This window comes from Apiospora hydei (genome assembly GCF_038363865.1).
Source record: "Apiospora hydei strain CBS 114990 chromosome Unknown utg000005l_segment0_segment0, whole genome shotgun sequence".
NCBI classification, from domain to species: Eukaryota; Fungi; Ascomycota; class Sordariomycetes; order Amphisphaeriales; family Apiosporaceae; genus Apiospora; species Apiospora hydei.
Window position 1 is genome coordinate 5,253,510 of NW_027117364.1, and position 18,872 is coordinate 5,272,381.

At 54.5% G+C, this 18,872-nt stretch overlaps 5 protein-coding genes across 5 annotated transcripts; 1 reads left to right on the forward strand and 4 right to left on the reverse strand.

Moving 5' to 3' along the window:
• Positions 1-201: 201 nt before the first annotated feature.
• PG997_007169 (NAD(P)-binding protein) lies at positions 202-1,357 on the forward strand (the record flags this gene model as incomplete). Its single annotated transcript, XM_066811484.1, has 5 exons — positions 202-231; positions 280-411; positions 460-582; positions 645-1,199; positions 1,220-1,357. The coding sequence occupies 5 exons, from the start codon at positions 202-204 to the stop codon at positions 1,355-1,357; spliced, it is 978 nt and encodes a 325-aa protein (XP_066670407.1).
• A 1,869-nt stretch (positions 1,358-3,226) lies between these two features.
• On the reverse strand, positions 3,227-5,221 carry PG997_007170 (uncharacterized protein; the record flags this gene model as incomplete). Its single annotated transcript, XM_066811485.1, has 5 exons — positions 3,227-3,452; positions 3,510-3,901; positions 4,159-4,377; positions 4,598-4,644; positions 4,936-5,221. 5 exons carry the CDS (start codon positions 5,219-5,221, stop codon positions 3,227-3,229), a joined length of 1,170 nt encoding a protein of 389 aa, XP_066670408.1.
• A 715-nt stretch (positions 5,222-5,936) lies between these two features.
• PG997_007171 (cutinase) lies at positions 5,937-6,695 on the reverse strand (the record flags this gene model as incomplete). The annotated part of the gene is made up of 2 exons (XM_066811486.1): positions 5,937-6,425; positions 6,477-6,695. The coding sequence occupies 2 exons, from the start codon at positions 6,693-6,695 to the stop codon at positions 5,937-5,939; spliced, it is 708 nt and encodes a 235-aa protein (XP_066670409.1).
• A 154-nt stretch (positions 6,696-6,849) lies between these two features.
• Positions 6,850-7,077, reverse strand: PG997_007172 (uncharacterized protein; the record flags this gene model as incomplete). Its single annotated transcript, XM_066811487.1, has 1 exon — positions 6,850-7,077. The coding sequence occupies one exon, from the start codon at positions 7,075-7,077 to the stop codon at positions 6,850-6,852; it is 228 nt and encodes a 75-aa protein (XP_066670410.1).
• Positions 7,078-8,114: 1,037 nt separating this feature from the next.
• PG997_007173 (uncharacterized protein) lies at positions 8,115-9,412 on the reverse strand (the record flags this gene model as incomplete). Its single annotated transcript, XM_066811488.1, has 2 exons — positions 8,115-9,033; positions 9,099-9,412. The coding sequence occupies 2 exons, from the start codon at positions 9,410-9,412 to the stop codon at positions 8,115-8,117; spliced, it is 1,233 nt and encodes a 410-aa protein (XP_066670411.1).
• Positions 9,413-18,872: the final 9,460 nt, after the last annotated feature.

Consider the following 18,872-nt stretch of genomic DNA (forward strand, 5'->3'; position numbering starts at 1 on the left):
GACTTGCCGTGTTACCATCTGCGTTAGACCAAATCTGCAGCACACCCCACCCACCTTGATTCTTTCCCAGCTGAATTCGTGCCGCTTGGCGTACTTTCCTTTCTTCTTGTCCTTTCTTCTCATCACAGTACTATTTTGTGGTTTTCCCGTACACATTCATTGACGAAAGCCTGAAGAAGTTCAATACCCCTCACAAAAGCCATGCCAACAACCTTTGAGGTTCGAGGGAGGGTAAGGTCGCCCAGGCGCTAACGCCAATGCATATGCTGACATGAACAGACGGCTGTCATCACCGGCGGTTCGCGCGGCATGGGCCTTGCCGTAGCCCGTCAACTCGCCGAGAAGGGCGCCAATGTGGTCATAGTGGCACGCGACCAAGCCAAGCTTCTCGAGTCTCTCTCATATGTCAAGGTGAGATGGGTGGTCAATACTCTGCGAAGCCCACTAACACTGGTCTAGGAGGGTGCTTCAAGCAATGGCAACCAACGCTTCCATCAGATCAGCGCCGACCTCACCTCGTCATCGGAAGCAGTGCGGGTTTTGGATGAAGTTGCAACATGGAATGGAGGTGCACCCGACATTGTAGGTCTTCATCATCGAATCTCGTCGTTTCTTTTTGGTCTTTTGCTAAGTTGCGGGCGCAGGTCTGGTGCTGCGCTGGCAGCTCGCATCCCACGCTGTTCATCGACACTCCCGTCACCGAGTTCTCGAACCAGATGAACCACAACTACTTTACTGCCCTGTACATGGCGCATGCAGCCCTGAGGCAGTGGCTCCGATCAGCCGAAAAGTCAAATATTCAACCGTCCAAGCCGGCTGCTCCACGCCATCTGATCTTCACTGCGTCCTTCCTGGCCTTCTACAGCTTCACCGGCTACTCGCCGTACAGCCCGTGCAAGGCGGCCCTGCGATCCCTCTCCGACACACTGTCTCAAGAGGTCAACCTGTACGCCGCCGCCAACCCGGGCGAGCCCAAAGTCCGGCTGCACACCATCTTCCCCGCGGGCATCCTCTCCGATGGCTTCGAGGCCGAGAACCGCATCAAGTCCGACGTGACCAAGCTCCTCGAGGCCGGCGACACGCCGCTCACGCCCGAAGTCATCGCGTCCCGGAGCATCAAGGGGCTGGAGAGCGGGCAGGAGCTCATCACGACCGACTTTCAGACCGGGCTGGTCGGACGGAGCATGCTGGGTGGCAGTGTCCGGGGCGGCTTCCTCAGGGGTTCGTAGACTGGCTGCTCGCCAGCTTGCTCGTCGTCGTCATGGTCTTTGTCCGCGGGGATATGGACAAGAAGGTTCGCGACTGGGGGGCCAAGTTCGGGGCATCGGGGATGAAGACGAGTGATGGGTCTGCTTAGGCTGTGTTTCGGTCTCGTGTGTAACTGTATTCTAGGGGCGATCAAAATAGCAAGGTGGTTCTATCACGAATAGCGACTTCAACTCAGACGTGTCTTGCATCGCAGCAAGAGCTTATCTTGATCTTACTCAATGTGACCGCAACTTGTTGCACCAGCAGACATCGAATGATCAATTGGCGCAAATATTTGGGGGCCGCTTACGGGGATGGAGAATCACCAACAACCGCCCCGCTGAGGCTTACCCGGGTGGCACAGGTCCCCTGCAGAATAGCCAATAATTGCAGGGATCATGCTTCTGCGACTCATGGCATTCGGAAGGGCTGTGTCTGAAGGAAATGTAGTAGCTGATAAGCGCCGCTCTAGATGCATATCAGCACAAGCTTCATTGGCAGTGCGGGCATTGGTGGTGTGGTCCAGCCATTTCACCGGTCTCGATTCGGGTGAAGATATGCAGCTGTCGCATCAGGCTGTCCAATCAAGCTTCTCAAATTCCGTGGCGCATCCGTAAGCTGACCGGGTAAACGTAAGTGTGATGTGTACGGGTGTGGCAATGCTCGGCCCATCCCCCAGTTTCTCCGAAGGATGTCAGCTTCACTTGAACACCAGGCGCCAGTGATGGTGACGGAAGTCGAGATCCGATAAACTGGACAGTCTGCCGACCCTACCGAGATACTTGTTTCCGCCTGAGCTGGGAACACTCCCGTCAGAAGACCTTTGCCGCGCTAATTCTTCAAGGTCAGGAGTGTCTCATTAGCTGAATGGGCCATCAGCCGAAAGCGAGGCGGTACTTGCGCGGGTTGACATGATATTGGAAATAAGGGTCAGTGCAAGCTATCTCAAGTCACACTCTGATAGCTTGGCAGGGCCTGTTCGCTTTCAACATTGGGGCTTTGGAATCACATTGAGGAAATAGCAAAAGAAGAAAAGATGACTCTGATCTATGTATTCCTAGATGCCAGGTGTACCTCACCCCTGATGGAACTCGCTATTTACTCCATCCAGTCTACCTGATAGGCAGAATCTTCTCAAGCGATCATTTTCGTTTGAATCTCAATCCTAACCTCGGCTGGGCCGGACAATAGGTTGTACATCTTGATGACGCAAATGACATCCAGCAACCCACGCCGATATCAAGCTTGCAGAGCCGGCGCAAGAGTCCTCCTCCGTGCCTCACCAAGTCCAGCCCCTTGTCAACAAAAGCGATCATGGACCTGCTCTCTTGATGTCTTGCGCCGGATCCGGCATCTAGGATGTGAATAGAGCGAAAAACTAATGAAGTATGTGGGAGATGATGATTATGCCGCATTATCCTTAAATCTCCTACTCCATGCCATCTTTCACCGCGGGTCAGTTGCCAGAGACCTTATTGTCTGCCTGTAGCTTATCTCACCCGTGCGCGCACACGGAATCGACGATTGGTGTATAGATGTCCATGCAGGCGTATAAGCGAAAGGCGACGGGTTCGGCGCGCTGTGATCTATCGATGCCTCTCAGTCTCTGATTCTTCATGCTGCCCGTACCAGCACTGATTTGCACTGACTTACAGGGTCCGCTGGTTTGGTTTCTCGCAAGCTGATAGCCAGACAAAAGTAGAGCTTCTCACGGCACGCATGCTACGAGGACATGTCGTACACTCTTTAAGTTCCCAGGGCGACTTGCTGGCGCTAAGGTTTCGAGGTCGTCCCCAATTTCAACTGCTCGGTGCTCGACACGTTGGTGGAAGCTTGTTCCGCCGTACTGCCAATAGTTTGAACGCTCCTCATTGAAACCAAGTCGGATGTTTCCAAATCGCTGATCTCCCAAAGACCACGAAGTCTGCGGGGTTTCGGTCGGTAGAGACGGTATTGTGGCACAGCTGCCTGGGAGCTGCTATCTTGCCCACGACGGAACCTGGATCGGAAAAAACGAAGCGACGGACTCGGACATGGGAAGTGTCTTGAACGCCCTCGGCAAGGCGGGAGCACCCATAACCATAAACCCGGCTGTCATCTCCCAGACGGTCCAAATAGCTACCCCAGTCAGGTTGTACATGGCGTCGTCGTTTTCGAGCATCTTGACAAAATACACCGTTCGGGCGACGCCGGATATCCACGCACTGTAACAATAAACACGATTAGCTTAGCTTTCCGAGTAGAAGGACGGTTGCACAGACCCAATACCAATCACAAATAGGAGTGACAGGCCCCATTTTTGACTGCGGGACATCTGGAGTCTCCAGATGATCCTTTGCGGCATGGCCAAAATAGCCGTGTCGGAAACAAAGTTGAAGACACTGATGAAGATATGCTGTACTTTGACGTTGACGGGGCAATTCCCTCCCACATACCAGGGATCCCAAATCTTTTGCCGTGGTTGGCAGCTGAAGATCCCGGTCAGTGCCGTGATAGAGTAGAAGATCAAGTGGGCCCATATCAGAACGTGTAGCGTCCACCAAGTTCCATTGCGCTGGCCTGCAGGCACGAAGATTCGGAGCCAATTGACCAGGATGGCCACCTTCAAACACATGGCGGACAAGGTGTAGAAGATGGAGCTCAGATCAACAGACTTATCACAAGTCAGTCCCCATGGCTGGTGACGACGGGAGGGAGGAGAAAACGGGGGGGAATAGACTCACGTATAGGAAGCCGCGCAGCGACCGTCTCGGGATGTTCCATTGGTGGACCCACGGTCCCGGATGAGTAGTTAACCCCCATACAATGTATAGAGTCCCAGCGAAAAGGCCCTAAGCGGAAAGACATATCGTCAAATCGCCATTCATCACCACATTCTTGGTTGGTTGCTTCACTCAAGGTTCGACTTACCGAAGCCGCGACCATTAAGACGTCCTCAATGAGAAGTTTCCTCGCTGCTGCACTGCTCACCAACCGCGCCAGGACGGCAACTGCTGAGATGATGGCACCTGCGACGATCATGCCTTGCTCCAACGCGTGGCTCCCACCCGGCTCGGCGAAATTGGGCACCACTCCTGGCGGCGGCTCCATCGCGGGCGTGTCGAGGGAAGGATCCATATGAGCAGCCAACTGATATAATCAGAGTGTCTGTGGTGCTAGTAGCAATATAGCTTTGTTGGACAAGTGAGATAACCAGGGACGGATAGGGTGGAAGTTTAGGCAGACAGTCATTCCGGGCAGCCGGATATCACGTAAGCGTAAGCATGCTGACTCGGCGCAAATGGGGCAATCCAAGCCAAGGCGTACATCAGCAGCATCCTACCCGAGCCAATGAGATCGTCTAACTCACCCTCGGTTCCATGCGCTCATTTGAAATTTGAGGGCCAATAGAGTGGCCTAGATAATCGAATGTACAGGCAGCAGCAGGGTTGTCAGCAAAAGTTGCCGGGGCTTTTTTGAATGACACTGAGGGCGAGTACCTGACAATCACCTCCACACAAGAAGGTGCACTAGAGAACCCAGAAACTAATTGATAGCGAGGAATTCGAGGTGCTGGCAGTTGTCTCACCCGTGTCTAGAATACAGTTGGGGTCCTACAAGTATCGTCCGTCATGACAAAACCGGATGGCAAGAATGGGCTGACCAGCAAGTGTTCTTGAAGCGCCAGGCAGTATCTTGACTACCTACTTGGATGATGACACAAGTGCAATGTGCAGCGACTCGTTCCCGACAATTCAAAGTTGGTCAGATCCTGGAGTGCGTTCCTCTTCGATAACGTGTCCTGGGTGCCTTTCGGGGTTTGATGGAATTGGCCACCACCCTGGATCGTGTAGCTCTGGTGGCCGATGTTGGTGATCTCTCTTGCTTTGAAAATGTTGTCACGGCGTTGCCGAATCCACGCCGATGTGGCAGCCATTGCGAGGATGATCTCCAGCAATCTAATTATCCCAAGAATTCTGAGGAGTACGAGCATCGTCTCCTGTGCAATTTCCTGCTGGGGAATCTGCAACCGAGCTTCGGCGATTGACGGATTCGAGGTCTCATGTCAAGAGCTCCTGAAACGGCTCAAGAACAGTGAGTCTTTTGATCTATTGGATGATTCGCTACAGACAATCCTGGCAGGCCTTTCGTTGATGAGAAGGCTGACTCAAGTGTCACCGGAACACTTGATATGTGTTATTGACGGGCTCCAGCTGCTAAGCTAGGGAAAGCTTGCCAGATATGTGCATTCATTTCTAGGGGCGCTCCCAAACCCAATTCAAGACCAAGCCGTCTGGTTGTGACACGTAGCTCCTTCGCCGGAGGGGCCAAGTTAGATGCAACTGCTCGAGTGGATTGTTCTCAAGCGCCCTCGAGAGCGAAAGGAGGTGGGCAAGGAGGGCACTTTATGGGAAACCTTAGATCTTGGTTGTGAATTACTTATGAGAATGAACTTCTATCTTCCGTCGGTCCCAGTTTATTAGTATCCCTTGGGATGTGACTGCAAGCACACGCCCATGTCGCATTTCAGGTCATAGGTGCTGGGATATCAATGTTAAATTCAAGAATACTATGTCACCGTATCTCCAAACTCCACACCGGTATAGCACAGCTACAAAACATAAATCTAGCCCATGTCTACATGAACACTTCGTCTCGAGACGACCTCGGACGGAAACAAACAAAGAAAAGTGGGAAGTCTGGAACACCTAGGTTCGTGCGACCGAGGCCAGGAAAGACGCGGCATCCTCGGCGTCGCTGCCGTAGGTGAGATGGGCCGGGGTGATGGTGAGGGTGTTGGAGCAGACGAGATCGCCAAAAGCGCAGAAGACCTTGGTGCGGGCCGCGGAGAAGCCGGGGACCTGGCCGTCGTCCTGGGAGTTGCGGGTGAAGCCGAACATGACGACGCCCTTGACCCGGCTCTTGGTGCTGGCGTCCAGTGCCTGGATGGCGTTGGTCATGACGGCGCTGCCTTGGCTGTATCCGGAGAGCAGGATGTTGGAGCCGGGGCACTGGGTGGTGGCTTGCTCGATCAGTCCCACGGCGCCGTTGATGGCCATTCTGTTGGTGTTGGCCGACAGGAAATTGCTGGCCAGGTCGGCAACGTAGCCATCGATAGTGCCGACGCCCTGGCAGATGACGTCGTCGTTCAACTCCTCCTTGAGGCCGTCGCAGGTCTGTGGGCCGCAGATGGTTCCCTGGGTATTTTGTTAGGTGACAAGTTCTCGACAGTGGTACAGACAGCTCACCATGTTTCCAATTTCGGTTGACCCGCGAGCAAAGATGAAGATGTTGCTGGCACACTTGCCATCCTTCAAGTCGTCCTCGTTGGCGCCGAACTGGCGAGCATCGAGCTCCGAGACCTGCTCAACAGGCAGGACCTCAACCGGCTGCTCGATCGGCTGCTCAACCGGCAGAGCACTGGCCACGCTCAGCATGGCAAGTGCGGCAAAGAATGTGGACTTCATGATGCTGAATTGGTTGATCTAGATCGTTCGAGGGGTGGGGTTCTAGAATGAAGTGAAGCCGGAGAAGCTGGAGAGAATGGAAATAGACCTGCTAGGGATGGGATGGGATGAACGGATGAGCTTGCATCTAAACTACAAGATGGCAGAAAGCGGTTCAAGTCTTTATACGCATCTGCTTCGGGCTCCGTAGCATGGCGAACTGGGAGGTGTCGTTCGATGTCGAGATTTCGTATAGCACATCGTACCGCACTGCAGCGTTGAGCGAATAAGCCGCTATGGGACAATGGTAATACTCGTACGAGTCTAGGCGGCCGCGCCAAGGGCAGGTATAGACGCCAAGGGTCACGTACGCATCCGAAGAGCCCCTTCGGAGCGCGTCCATGGCCAAAAGAAGCTATTGCTCCTTCCTGGCCCCGCGTCTAAAGTTTGAAGGGTCAAAGTTTCTTTGTCTGCCCAGTGACGGCACTGGTCCCTACGGCGCTGATCCCTACATTGATTCTTCATTCGAAGTGGACGGCCCGTGGAAGACTCGTAGCCGCAAGCGTTTCCTATAACGGACAGGGTCGAAACCGAATTCCGCTGTCAACTGTAACAAGCGGGGGCCTCATGCGCCAGGGCTAGCTCAGCTCCAGCGTCGTTTCAGCTGGTACAGATTTCGGACGGGAAGACAACCAATCGCAACCGTCTGCCCAATACTGATTAGGCAGTGGTCTCTCCCCACATGGCTCAGCGGGAGCCCTGAGTTTCTAGGTGCCGGCGTTGGTCCGTTTCTTGACTCTCGGCTTGACCCGCTTTGCGCGTTTCTCGACTCACTCTATTTGATATATGGCCAGCGTGCCCTGCGACCTGTTGCAAGTTACTAAAAGTCGCGAAGGAGTCGTTCATGCAACGGGTCGTCGACCTCAACCGAGGCTCTTCATCTGACAGGTTTCACGTTGAGAGAAGTCAACTGCCTGCAAGCTCTGCCTCGGCAAGCGGAGCGCCGTGGTAGTCCTAGATTGTACTCTGGATGCGAGATAGCCGGGGAGTTGGATGGGCATGCGGGAGATCAGCCTTCTTGGTGAGATAGGCGTCTGGGGTGTTGGGTGCAAAGTGGGTGCCCGTGATCGATGCTGGTCGGCTACTCTGTCGAGGCAGATGGAGAGGCATCGCTTGGGCGGGTTGTAGCTGCTCCAAAATGTGGATTCTGGGCTGGGTGCGGACGAACTGAGTCTGCATTCAGTGGCAGTGAGCTGGTGCTGTAGAATGGGCCACGCTGAAATGAGGTCTTTTGACTTGCTCAATCTGGGAAGCCCTGGTTGCGCGGCGACACGAATAGCCATCGGGCTCTGTTCAAAGCGGTTGCTCATCGTCAAAGTCGGCAGCTATCACAAAGAACATCATCGCCCGCGCAAGTCACGGCTCAAGAGGCTTGTGGTTTCACGTCCTTGAAAATGTCACTGTGGCATTGTACGCTACCCCCGAGTCCATCATCTCCGACGTGACACGCTCCGTAACAGCATCCGTGATTCTATTCTCGGCGTCGCTATCGAAACCCCGCTCCTCAATCTCCTGCAGCGCGTCCAAGTCCTCCCGCAGCCCGCAGATCTCCTGGTCCAGCCTGCCCAGATCCTCCTGTTCCACCACCTCGACCCGGCCCTGCAGCAGCGCAATCTGCTCCTGGGCGTCGTCGAGTTCTTGCCGGAGCTGTGCAGTCTGCTTCTGCGCGCCGTCCAACTCCGCCTGGTACTTCGTAGCCTGATGTTCGAGTTCGTCGATGCGCCGGCTCTGTTGGCTCATGCGGTCCTCTTGCATGGCCATCTGCTTGCGCATGGCGACCAGGGCCATCATGACCTCGTCGCTGCTGCAGCACCGGCTGCGGCCTTCTTCAACAGAGCCTCCGCTGTCGCGGTCGCGTCGCGAGCGTTTCCGGCTGTTCTTGTGTAATGATGCTGTAGAGGGTCTATTAGTCATGATGATGGGAACAAGATGAGCCATCAGAAGCATACCTTGGCTTGATGCCTCTGGCAGAATTGGGGCCATGGGCGCCGATGGCGGCACGTCATCGTAAAGCGGCGGGGCTTCGTCGGGGTCGTCGAATCGCAGGATCTGTCCTCCGCTGCCGCTGTACAGGCTCGCGAGGTCGTCGGATCGGTCGGTCGGGTCGAGGCGGCCTTCGGCAATGGTGGCGCAGATGGGATCGAGCTTGTGCTTGGGGAACGCGTTGGCGGGCACGTACAGGACAAGGCGCGTGACGCGACCGAGCGACGGCAGCAGGTCGAGCACCTGTCCAGTGGCGGCCTTGTGAGCGCGCAGGGGCGCAACGGGAACCTCGGCGGGCACGACGATGTCGACGGGGCTGCGCAGATGGAAGGTGAGGCGGCAGACCGGGCGCGACCCGAGCTTGGCGTTGGGCGCCGTCACGGGCGACTCTTGATCGAGCGAGAGAATGCGCGCGGGAGGGATGAGGACGAGGATCTGGGTGTCGCGGGTCGAGCCTTGAGCTTGGCGGGGATGTGGAGTGCAAATGACGCGGCGGGCTGCTCGGGGTCGTGGAGATGGCGCATCTGGAACGTGATGTGGTGGCTTCGAGGGTCGGGGTCGCTCAGCACGGTCACGGCATCGTCGCCGTCATGTTTCCATTCGATGATCGCGGGCGCAGCGGATGTGACGTGGAGATCGGCCGTCTCGTCTTGCTCGGGCGACGACGCGGGCGACGCGGTGGTTGCTTGCGACATGGTCCTATTGACGGTTAGCCACCATGAGGTCACTCACTGCAGGTCTAGTCGGGCGCATCAGTCAAGGTCAAGCAAAGCAAAAGCAAAAGTCAAAGCACCACAATCGAGAAGGCCAGTTTCGCTGACAAGCAATCCAGCTCCCATGTCTCCTCCAGCCCAAAACTGCGAGGCTGGGAGCGTGGATCCTTTCCCTTGTGCCCCGGATCTTCCAGCAAAGGACACTCAAGTCGTTTGATGGGTAGAAGCCGGAATGCTGGCTCAGGGCGCGAGGTACAGACGGTTTCTCGATCGCGATGGGATTTGACGGAGGTGCAAGTAATGGATGTTGAGGTGGTCGATTGAATTGATGATGCAGGACGGTTGGTGAGGCAGGCAGCAATGGAGGCGGTGGGTCAAAGGAAGGCGGATTGTGGTGAGGGCTAATGGTTGTTCCGGGTCCGGGTGGGCCGTGCGCTTGATTCAACGTCGGGTACATTGGTACTTGGCAGTGGAGCTGCAGCGTCGACAGCAATTGAGCTCCAAGCTCCAACTCCACAATCAAGACTGCAGCTTTGCCTGCTGGCTGTGTCGACTGTTAGTTGGCTCCCCCTGACTGGCAATTGCTATCATCATCTCAACCTTTTGGCGACATACAAGAAAATTGTAGGAACCAGAAATTCAAAAGGTGGCCGGGGGCAACGTTCTACGGTCGGCCAGCTTTCCCGTCATCAGTCTTCCATTGCATTCGCCGCGAGTTGTCGCCCAGATGGCCCGCTGAGGTCGAGCTCTCTTCCGATCCCGACAGTGCTTCAGCTGCGTGCATGGTATACACTCGGGTCGGAGGCTGCATACGTATTCACGTTGATCTTGCAATCCAGTAAGGTCGCCATAGTGATGATTGGTCGCAGGTGCTCATCTTGGTGGCTGACCTGGCTGGCGAAGTTGTTTTGTGCAAGATGCAGTGATTGGTTCAGAGGGTAAACTAATAGCCCAGGCTTATGTCCACCTGTTTGCGGCCGTAAATGGAGCTTGACCAACTTGGATCCGCCACTTCTGTATTAGCCTGCCGCCGGTTTAGCTGTTGCAACATCACTTACACGATGTGAGTTCGAGTCAGTGATCATCCGAATCTTGGAACTCACTTTTTGGAACTGCACTTATGGCCATGTCTCTGGGTGATAAGAATAAAGCGTAAGGTACTGTTCGCTCCCTCGGAAAGAATGCTGGAGCTCCTCTGGCGGTCACAGGCGCTGCTGGAGTCAAGCAGCCAGAGGGTCACCGACCTCGTTCTAGCTACCCTGGTTGCAATTACGAGAGGCTTCGAAGCTTGCGTGTATATCGAAGGATACACTATCACGACCCCGAGTTCGTCCTGGTCCTTGCTTTTAGCAGCCCGACATCGGGCCAGGTTGTCATGAGAAACAAAGATGTCAAATGATTGCACGAATGGCCACACTCGCCTCTCACATCCTGTTGGGAAATCAGGCCGACGACCAGCATGGCTTTATCTGAGTCGATACTGACTGCTACTTGACGGTCTTCACTAACCGGATTACGACGTTCCGTATTCGGCAGCCCAAAACAACAGGACTATCTGCAGAGGCGGAGCATATCGGATGACATTCCCATTCTGTTGGAGGTTCTAGATCGAGGACGAATTGTGAGTCTAGGCAAGTCCGGCCGCTATATGACGTACAGAGTCTGGATTGAGATATCAATGAGCTGATTTCATCGAGTCACATGTGTTCTGCCTTCAGCTCGGATGAGATCGGATGAGAGTCGGGTTCTATAGCCACTCAGACTACAACCCCCGGCCCCCGAGGAGCTTATTAAGAGATCATTGCAGATGACGTACCAGTATGATTCAGAATCACCTTCGGATTGTGCAGATGGACTTATTTCGCCCCCTCCTTCCGTCCCCTCCTTCGTAACGTGATCCTAAAGGTTGAGTGGAAAGAATTAGCCAACTGGGCGAGATAGGACTTGGCTTCTAGTGTTGCCGAACTCTATCAGGAGCAACTATATTATCACAGAGAATAAGGCCCTTCGGGGCTCTTTGGTGATTCATAATAACTTGCCCGCCATTCCCCCCCGTTCTCCGAGAACGAGCGCCCGTCGGGCGTGGGGTGAGGCCCGCGCACGGGCCGGTTCCCGTACGACGAGTTCCCGTACGACGAGCGCGCGGATTGGCTGCGCGCGCGCGCGCCCCCACCTAGGGTAACTTGGGGTTGGAGGTAGAGTTAGGGTTACCGGCGTTCCGTCGTACGACGTAGGGGACCCCGCGCGAACGACGCGTACGATACGATACGTACGTAATACTAGATTTTTTTTTTTACTAATAAAATACACCTTAAAGAAACTCGGTCGTATAAAATACGGATGAACGCGGAAAACGATCCGGCCGACGTCGTCGCCATCGACGCGCGTCGCCGTGTCGTGCTTTGCCTGCTCTGCCGGGCGGGCGTCGGCGCGGCGGCGTCGCACTTTCGCAACCGGCACCGGTTCACGGGCGAGCGGCTCCAACGGGTGCTGGCGCGATGCCGGTCGGTCGAAGGCGGCGCGCGCGACCCCGCGACGGTCGAGCTGCCGGCGGACGGGCGCGCGGCGGTCGAGGGGCTCCCGCGGCTCGAAGGGTACGCGTGCGCCTCGGCCGGGTGCGCGTACCGGACGGTGAATTATAACAACATGACGCACCACGCGCGGACGGCGCCGCAGCACGCGAGGGCCGGACGGGCGGGCCGCGGGTGGAGGCGCGTAACGCTGCAGTCGTACTCGCCGGGGCGGCACGCGCGGTACTGGATCGTGGCGGGCCAAGGCGAGGGCGAGGGCGAGGGCGAGGGCGAGGGCGAGGGCGGCGACAGCGGCGGAGAGCGGGACGACGGCTGGGAGCCAATACTCGCGGCGTACGGCACGCAGTTAACGGCCGAGGACGAGGCGCGGCGGCGCGTGGCCGACGGGCCGGCGGGGATCGACGGCGACTCGGTCTAGGTGCGCGAGATGGGCTAGGCGCGGCACTTGGAAGGGAAGGATCTGGTGGCGCTGTACGAGGCGAGCGCGGCCCCCGTTACGCCGGCGGCGCGGGCGAAGCTGCGCGACCCGGACGCGCGGGCGGCGCAGGCGCGGCTAGCGCGGCTCGCGGGGGCGTTCGACGGGGAAGTGGCGCGGTCGCTCGAGCGGCTCGCGTGGGTGCCGCACGAGGCGCGGCGCTGGCTCGCGAGCACCGATCCGGGCCGGCCGGCGGCGCGGCCGTTCGGGGCGAAAAAGCACCCCGACACGATGGAGACGTACCGGGGGTACTGGCGGCGCTATCTCTACTACTGCGTGCGGGCGTACGAGCTGGGGCGCGACGAGGCCGGGGCGCAACGGGGGATCCGGTTCGCGGACCGGCAGTGGGACGCGCTGGCCGACGTGGTCGCGGCGCTCGACGAGGGGGAGGAGGCGGCCGAGGCGGCGGAAGAGGAGGGCGAGGAGCCAAATGCCCGCGGGCTGCTCGGCCGCGCCGTCTTCCAGTTCTGCGTGTACTCGCTCCAGCAAAAGCTCGGGGGCCGCGTCTTCGAGAGCCCGCTTTTACACTTCGCCGCTGTGCTCGGGATCGACGTTACGCGGCGCGCGTGGCGGCAGGCGAAGCATTACACCCCGCGGCTCGCGGGGCTGCTCTGGTGCGCGCGGGCGCTACTGCTCGAGGCGGCGTTCGAGGGCCAGCCCGAGGACCCGGAGGCCGTCGACGCCGACGCGGTCGAGGAATTCAAACGGGAGCATCGAGCGTGGCTCGCCGACGGGACGAACACGCCGGTCAGCATTATCGTCCGCTGGATAATGTACGGGAAGGGGCACCGCCGAAACGAGGGCGGCGCGGCGCGGGTGCTGTGGGAGGCCGAGGGGCAGTCGCTTCGCTACTTCGGGCAGCGCGTCCGGGTGGACGACGTGCGGATAGCCGCGCGCGCCGTCGTCGACGAGGCCGAGGCGTTGTTGGACGGGCTCTGCTTCGGCGGTTAGGGCGCGCTCGCGGGGTCGCTCGACCTCGCGCGCATCGTCGACACGGTCATGTTCGAGGGCGCCGGCCGGTCGTTCGCGACGCACGAGGCCAACGGCTAGCTGCGGCCGGGGCACGCGCGGCTGGCCGGGCTCGCGCGCGCGACGCTGTGGGACGGGCGGCGGGGGCGGTGGCGGAACGAGCCCGTGCGGCGCTGGCTCGACCGGCTGCAGGACTTCCGGCGCGCCCATCTGGTCAACACGCACGTCTGGGGCGGGCAGCCGGGCCGCGGGCCGGAGGTGATGACGTTGCGGCACGGCGATACGCAGCAGCTGCTCCGGAACGTGTTCGTTTTCGACGGCGACGTGATGCTCGTCACCGACCGCGATAAAAGCAAAGCGATCCGCGGTATCGGCCGGAAGGTGGCGCGTTTTCTGCCGGCGCGGGTCGGAAAGATGATGGTCGCGTACGTCGTTTGGCTGCTCCCGTTCGAGCGGCTGCTGCAGGCGCAGGCCGGTATACCGGGGGCGGCGCCGTTGCTCGACGACTGGCTGTGGAAGGACGGACGAAAAAAGGGCTCGTAGGAGACGGCCGAGCTTACGAAACAGCTCGTGCGCGTAACCGGCCGGTACGTCGGGGTCGAGCTCACGGTGTCCAGCTACCGGCACGTAGCGATCGAGCTGGGCCGCACGATCCGCGGGCTCGTGATCCGGTAGGTCGAAGTAGAACTCGCGGGGGAGGCCGACAGCGACGACGAAGCCGGGGGCGGGCTCGTCCGGAACGCGGCGACGGGGGAGGCGCGGCGAGGGGCCCGGATCGAGTCGATGTAGGACTTGTAAGCGACGCACAGCACCGCGACTGCGCGCCAGTATTACGCCGTCGACGTTCGGTTCCCGGGCTAACTCTAGCCGCAGATGGTGGCCAACTACCGCGAGATCAGCCGGCTTTGGCACCGCTATCTCAACGGAGGCGGCGAGGGCGAAAGGACGGACAGCAGCGGCGACCACAGCCGAAAACGCAACCACTCCGACGGCGGCGAGGACGAGGGTCGAAAAGCGGAGCAGACGGCGAAGCGACACCAGCAGGCCCCGGCCGACGACGCGGCCGCGCGGCGGCAACAAAAAGCCGACGGCGCGCTCGAGACGCTGCTCGGAAAAGGGGCGCGTTGGCGGTCGGCGGAGCAGGAAGACGGCGCCCGTCGGGTACTGGCGCTACGCGGTAACGCCGTGCTTATCGTCGTGCTCCCGACGGGGGCGGAAAGAGCGTGTTGTTTCAATTGCCGGCGCTGCCCGACATGCACGCCGGCGTGAGTATCGTCGTCGTCCCGTTTACCGCGCTAATCGACGATCTCGTGCAACGCGCGAGGGACGCCGGGCTGGATTGTTTACACTGGTAGCCGGCCGAGGTCGAGGGGCGCGAAGAACAAGCCCGGGTCGCGCGGCTCGTCGTCGTAAGCGCGGACGTCGCGATCGGCGGCGAGTTTCTCGCGTACGCCGATAGTTTACGCGCGAGGCGGCTGTTTCGGCGTATCTTTATCGACGAGTGCTATACCGTGCTAATAGACGCCGCGTACCGGCCGCGGCTCGAAAAGCTCCGGGAGCTGCACCGGTTCGACTGCCCCGTAGTGCTGCTTACGGCGACGCTGCCGGTGCGGCTCGAGCGCGCGTTCCGGCAGGTGATGCTGGCCGAGGACGCCGAGATCGTACGGGCGTCGACGATCAAGCGAAATATCCGATACCGCGTAACGACGATAGCGCCGGGGCCGACGACGGTAGACAACGAAGTAATCCGTACAGTAATCCGGCTGTAACGCGGCTGGCGGAAGGACGAAAAGGGGGTCGTGTACTACCGGTCGAAACAGGCGTGCGAGGGGCTGGCGGACAAGATCGGCTGCGCGTTTTATCACAGCGACGTCGACGAGGCGACGCGGAGGGGGCGGCTCGAAGCGTGGGTAAGCGGTAAAGCCGGCAGTAACTGGATTGCGGCGACGACGGGGCTAGGGACCGGAGTCGACATTTAAGGGATCGTAACGGTGGTGCACGCGGGGCTGCCGTACGGGCTGGTGGACTTCGCGTAGTAGACGGGCCGGGGCGGGCGGCGGGAAGGCGAGACGGTCGATTCGGTGGTCGTGTGGGACGGACGGCCGGCGTGGCAGGATTCGCAGAGGAGCGACGTCGAGCAGCTGAACCGGCAAGCGATGGCGTGGTTCGTACAGAGCGTCGACTGCCGGCGGGTCGTGTTCGGGACGTTTCTGGACGGGCAAGGCGGGGACTGCGCAGGGGTTCAAGGCGAGCCGTGTAACCGGTGTACTGGCGAGGGTCAAGGTCCGGGCGAGGGTTAAGGTAAGGGTCAGAGTAAGGGCGAGGGCGAGGACGAGGGCGAGGGCGAAGGCCGGCTCCAATAATGGTACCGGTAAAAGTACGAAACCGACCGGGTATTACAACGTTGATTAAACGAAGTACGGGGAAAGAAATGCCCGGTCTGCTTCGTAAAGTAGCAATAACGAGAACGGCCGGCCGGGCTCGGAAAAGAAAGTCTCGCACGTATTTATATTATGCTGTACGATCCCGGCGGCCGCGTATAGGGCGTAGCGAGAGAGGCTGCGATTCGGCGAGTATAGCTACTGTTACCGCTATGGGCTACCGTAAGCGTAGTGTATAAAAGCGGAAGGCGAGGGGGTAGCCGAGGGCGAGTGTGATTGGATCGATACGGTACTCCCGGTAGCGATGCTGGCCGGGACGAGCTAGTCGCTATAGAAGCTATTACGAGAAGCGTTCGATATAGACGCGAGCGGCGAAGCGTATACCGGGTGGCTTTGCCGAACGCGGCGGGTTAACGGGGCGGTTATTACGAACGCTTTCGCGGCGTAGCGAGCGATTATATTATCGAGTTTTTAAATTTTTTTTTTAATTTTATTACTTTTATAGCGTTTATTAAAATAACGTTAACCGTTTTAAGTTTTATAATCTTCGTCGTAATGGTCATAGTTATAGTAGTCCTGTATTTTACCGCGCTCTATCGAACGCACCAGGCCTCGTCGTCGCCGGTTTTATCTCCGCTACATAGTAGCTCTAGGGTAGCTCTAATATTTCGTAGTAGTCCTGGTCGTAGTAGTCTTAGTCGTGGCGGTCCTAGTCGTAATAGTCCTGGTTGTGTTTTAATAATATAAGGACTTTATAAACTCGTTGTCGCGAGCGAAATTTACGGCTTTTATATCGTTAATATTAACTTTTTATATATTGGTCGACTTAACGACGACCAGGTATTTAATAATTTTATAGTGTTTTATTAAAAAGTAAACATAAACAATTTTATTTTTTATCCTGGTCGTGGTGGTCTTGGTCGTGGTTGTTTTGGTCGTGGTGGTCCTGGTCGTGGTAATCCTGGTTGTCGCGAGCGAAATCTACGGCTTTTATGTCGTTAATGTTAACTTTTTATATGTTGATCGACTTAATAATAACTAAATATTTAATAATCTCATAGTGTTTTATTAAAAAGTAAATATGAACAATTTTATTTTTTTATCCTGGTCGTGGTAGTCTTGGTCGTGATTATCTTGGTCGTGGTGGTCCTGGTCGTGGTGGTCCTGGTCGTGGCGGTCCTGGTCGTGGCGGTCCTGGTCGTGTTTTAATAATATAAGGACCTTATAAACTCGTTGTCGCGAGTAAAATCTACGGCTTTTATATCGTTAATATTAACCTTTTATATATTAATTAACTTAATAACGATTAAATATTTAATAATCTTATAATATCCTATTAAAAAAAGTAAATATAAGTTGTTTTATTACCTCTATAACGCTTATCGAGATAACGCTGGCTATCTTCGTCTTTATAGTCTTAGTCGTGGTGGTCCTGGTTGTGGTGGTCCTGGTTGTAATAGTCTCGGTGGTGTTTATTTAAGGCGGCCAGTGTATTTATTTTACGAACTCAGGCTACGATTAAACGGACTATATAGCTTTTTAAAGCATCTCGTTAAATATGCTACGTTTAATCGAAATGTCTTTAAAGCTTACATAGCTGGCCCGTCGGAGATAAAATATTTTACAGGGTGGTGTCGCCTTAAAGCTTACGTAGCTGGCCCGTCGGAAACAGGATATTTTATATAGTGGTGTCGTTAGTTAAAAATCATATATTTTACAGGGTGGTGTCGCCCGTAGGCTTACGGAGCTAGCCCGTCGGAAACAATATTTTTTACAGGGTAGTGGGACCCGTCGGTTTGCGGAGCTAGCCCGTCGGAAACAGGATATTTTATATAATAGTGTTGTTTATTAAAAATAATATATTTTACAGGGTGGTGAGACCCGTCGGAGACAGGATATTTTATATAGTAGTATTGTTTATTAAAAATTAATATATTTTACAGGGTAGTGTCGCCCGCGGGTTATTACATCGTAAATCCGGTAAACGAGGGTAATAGTACGGGTAAAAAAATGAAGATATTTATTATGAAATAAAATAAAAAAGAATAAATATATAAAATAAAAAAATAAAAGATATATAATAAAAAGAGATATTATTAAAAGAAATAAAAAAAGTAAAAATAATAATGAAAGAATTATAATAGTAAAACATAATAATTACAATAATAACAGTAATATAAAATATAATAAAATATAATAAAAATGAAATAAATATAAAAATAAAAGTAAAAAAGTAATAAAATAAGGATAAAATATTCCGGAAATAATTATATAAGTTAATAATAAAATATATAATATAAAAAAATAATGAAAAAAAAAATATAAATATAATAAAACAAATAAAAATAATAAATATAGTAAAGTAATAAATATAGTAAGGGTAAAGGATATAGCGAGGGATACGGTAATAGTGAGGGATATAATAAGGGATACGGTAATAATGAGGGTTACGGTAGTAATAAAGGATATAGTAGTAGTAAAAATATAGTGAAGGATATAGTAAAAGTGAGAATAATAATAAAGGTAATATTATAAGTATAAAAGAAAAAGTGAAAGTAAAAGAGAGAGTAGTAGTAATAAAATAGTGGTGAGGGGTATAGCGAGGAATACGGTGGTGATAAAAAAATAGTAGTAGTGAGGGATAAAAAAATAAAAATAAAATGAATTATAAAAATAAAAGAAATAAGAATAAAAGAAATAAGAATAAAAGAAATAAGAATAAAAAAAGTAAAAATAAAAATAAAATAATAAATATAAAAGGATAAATAAGAGTAATAAAAGAGAGAGGGTAAAAAAGAGAAGATGAAAAGAAAATAAAAAAATAGAAAAGTAAAGGTAAAATAGAAATAGAAATAAAAAAGTGAAAAGGTAATAGAAATGAAAAAGGTAAGTAATAGAAAAGGGGTAAAAGGAAAATATAAAAAAAAGAAAGAAAATAATGGTATAAAGGGAAAAGCAAAAGAAAAAGTAAAGAAAAAAGTAAATAATAATTATAATCAATATAAGAGTAAAAATAAAAGAGGGAGAATATAAAAATAAAGGTGAGGATAAAAGTAAAGGAAAAAAAAAGAGAAGAAAAAAGGGAA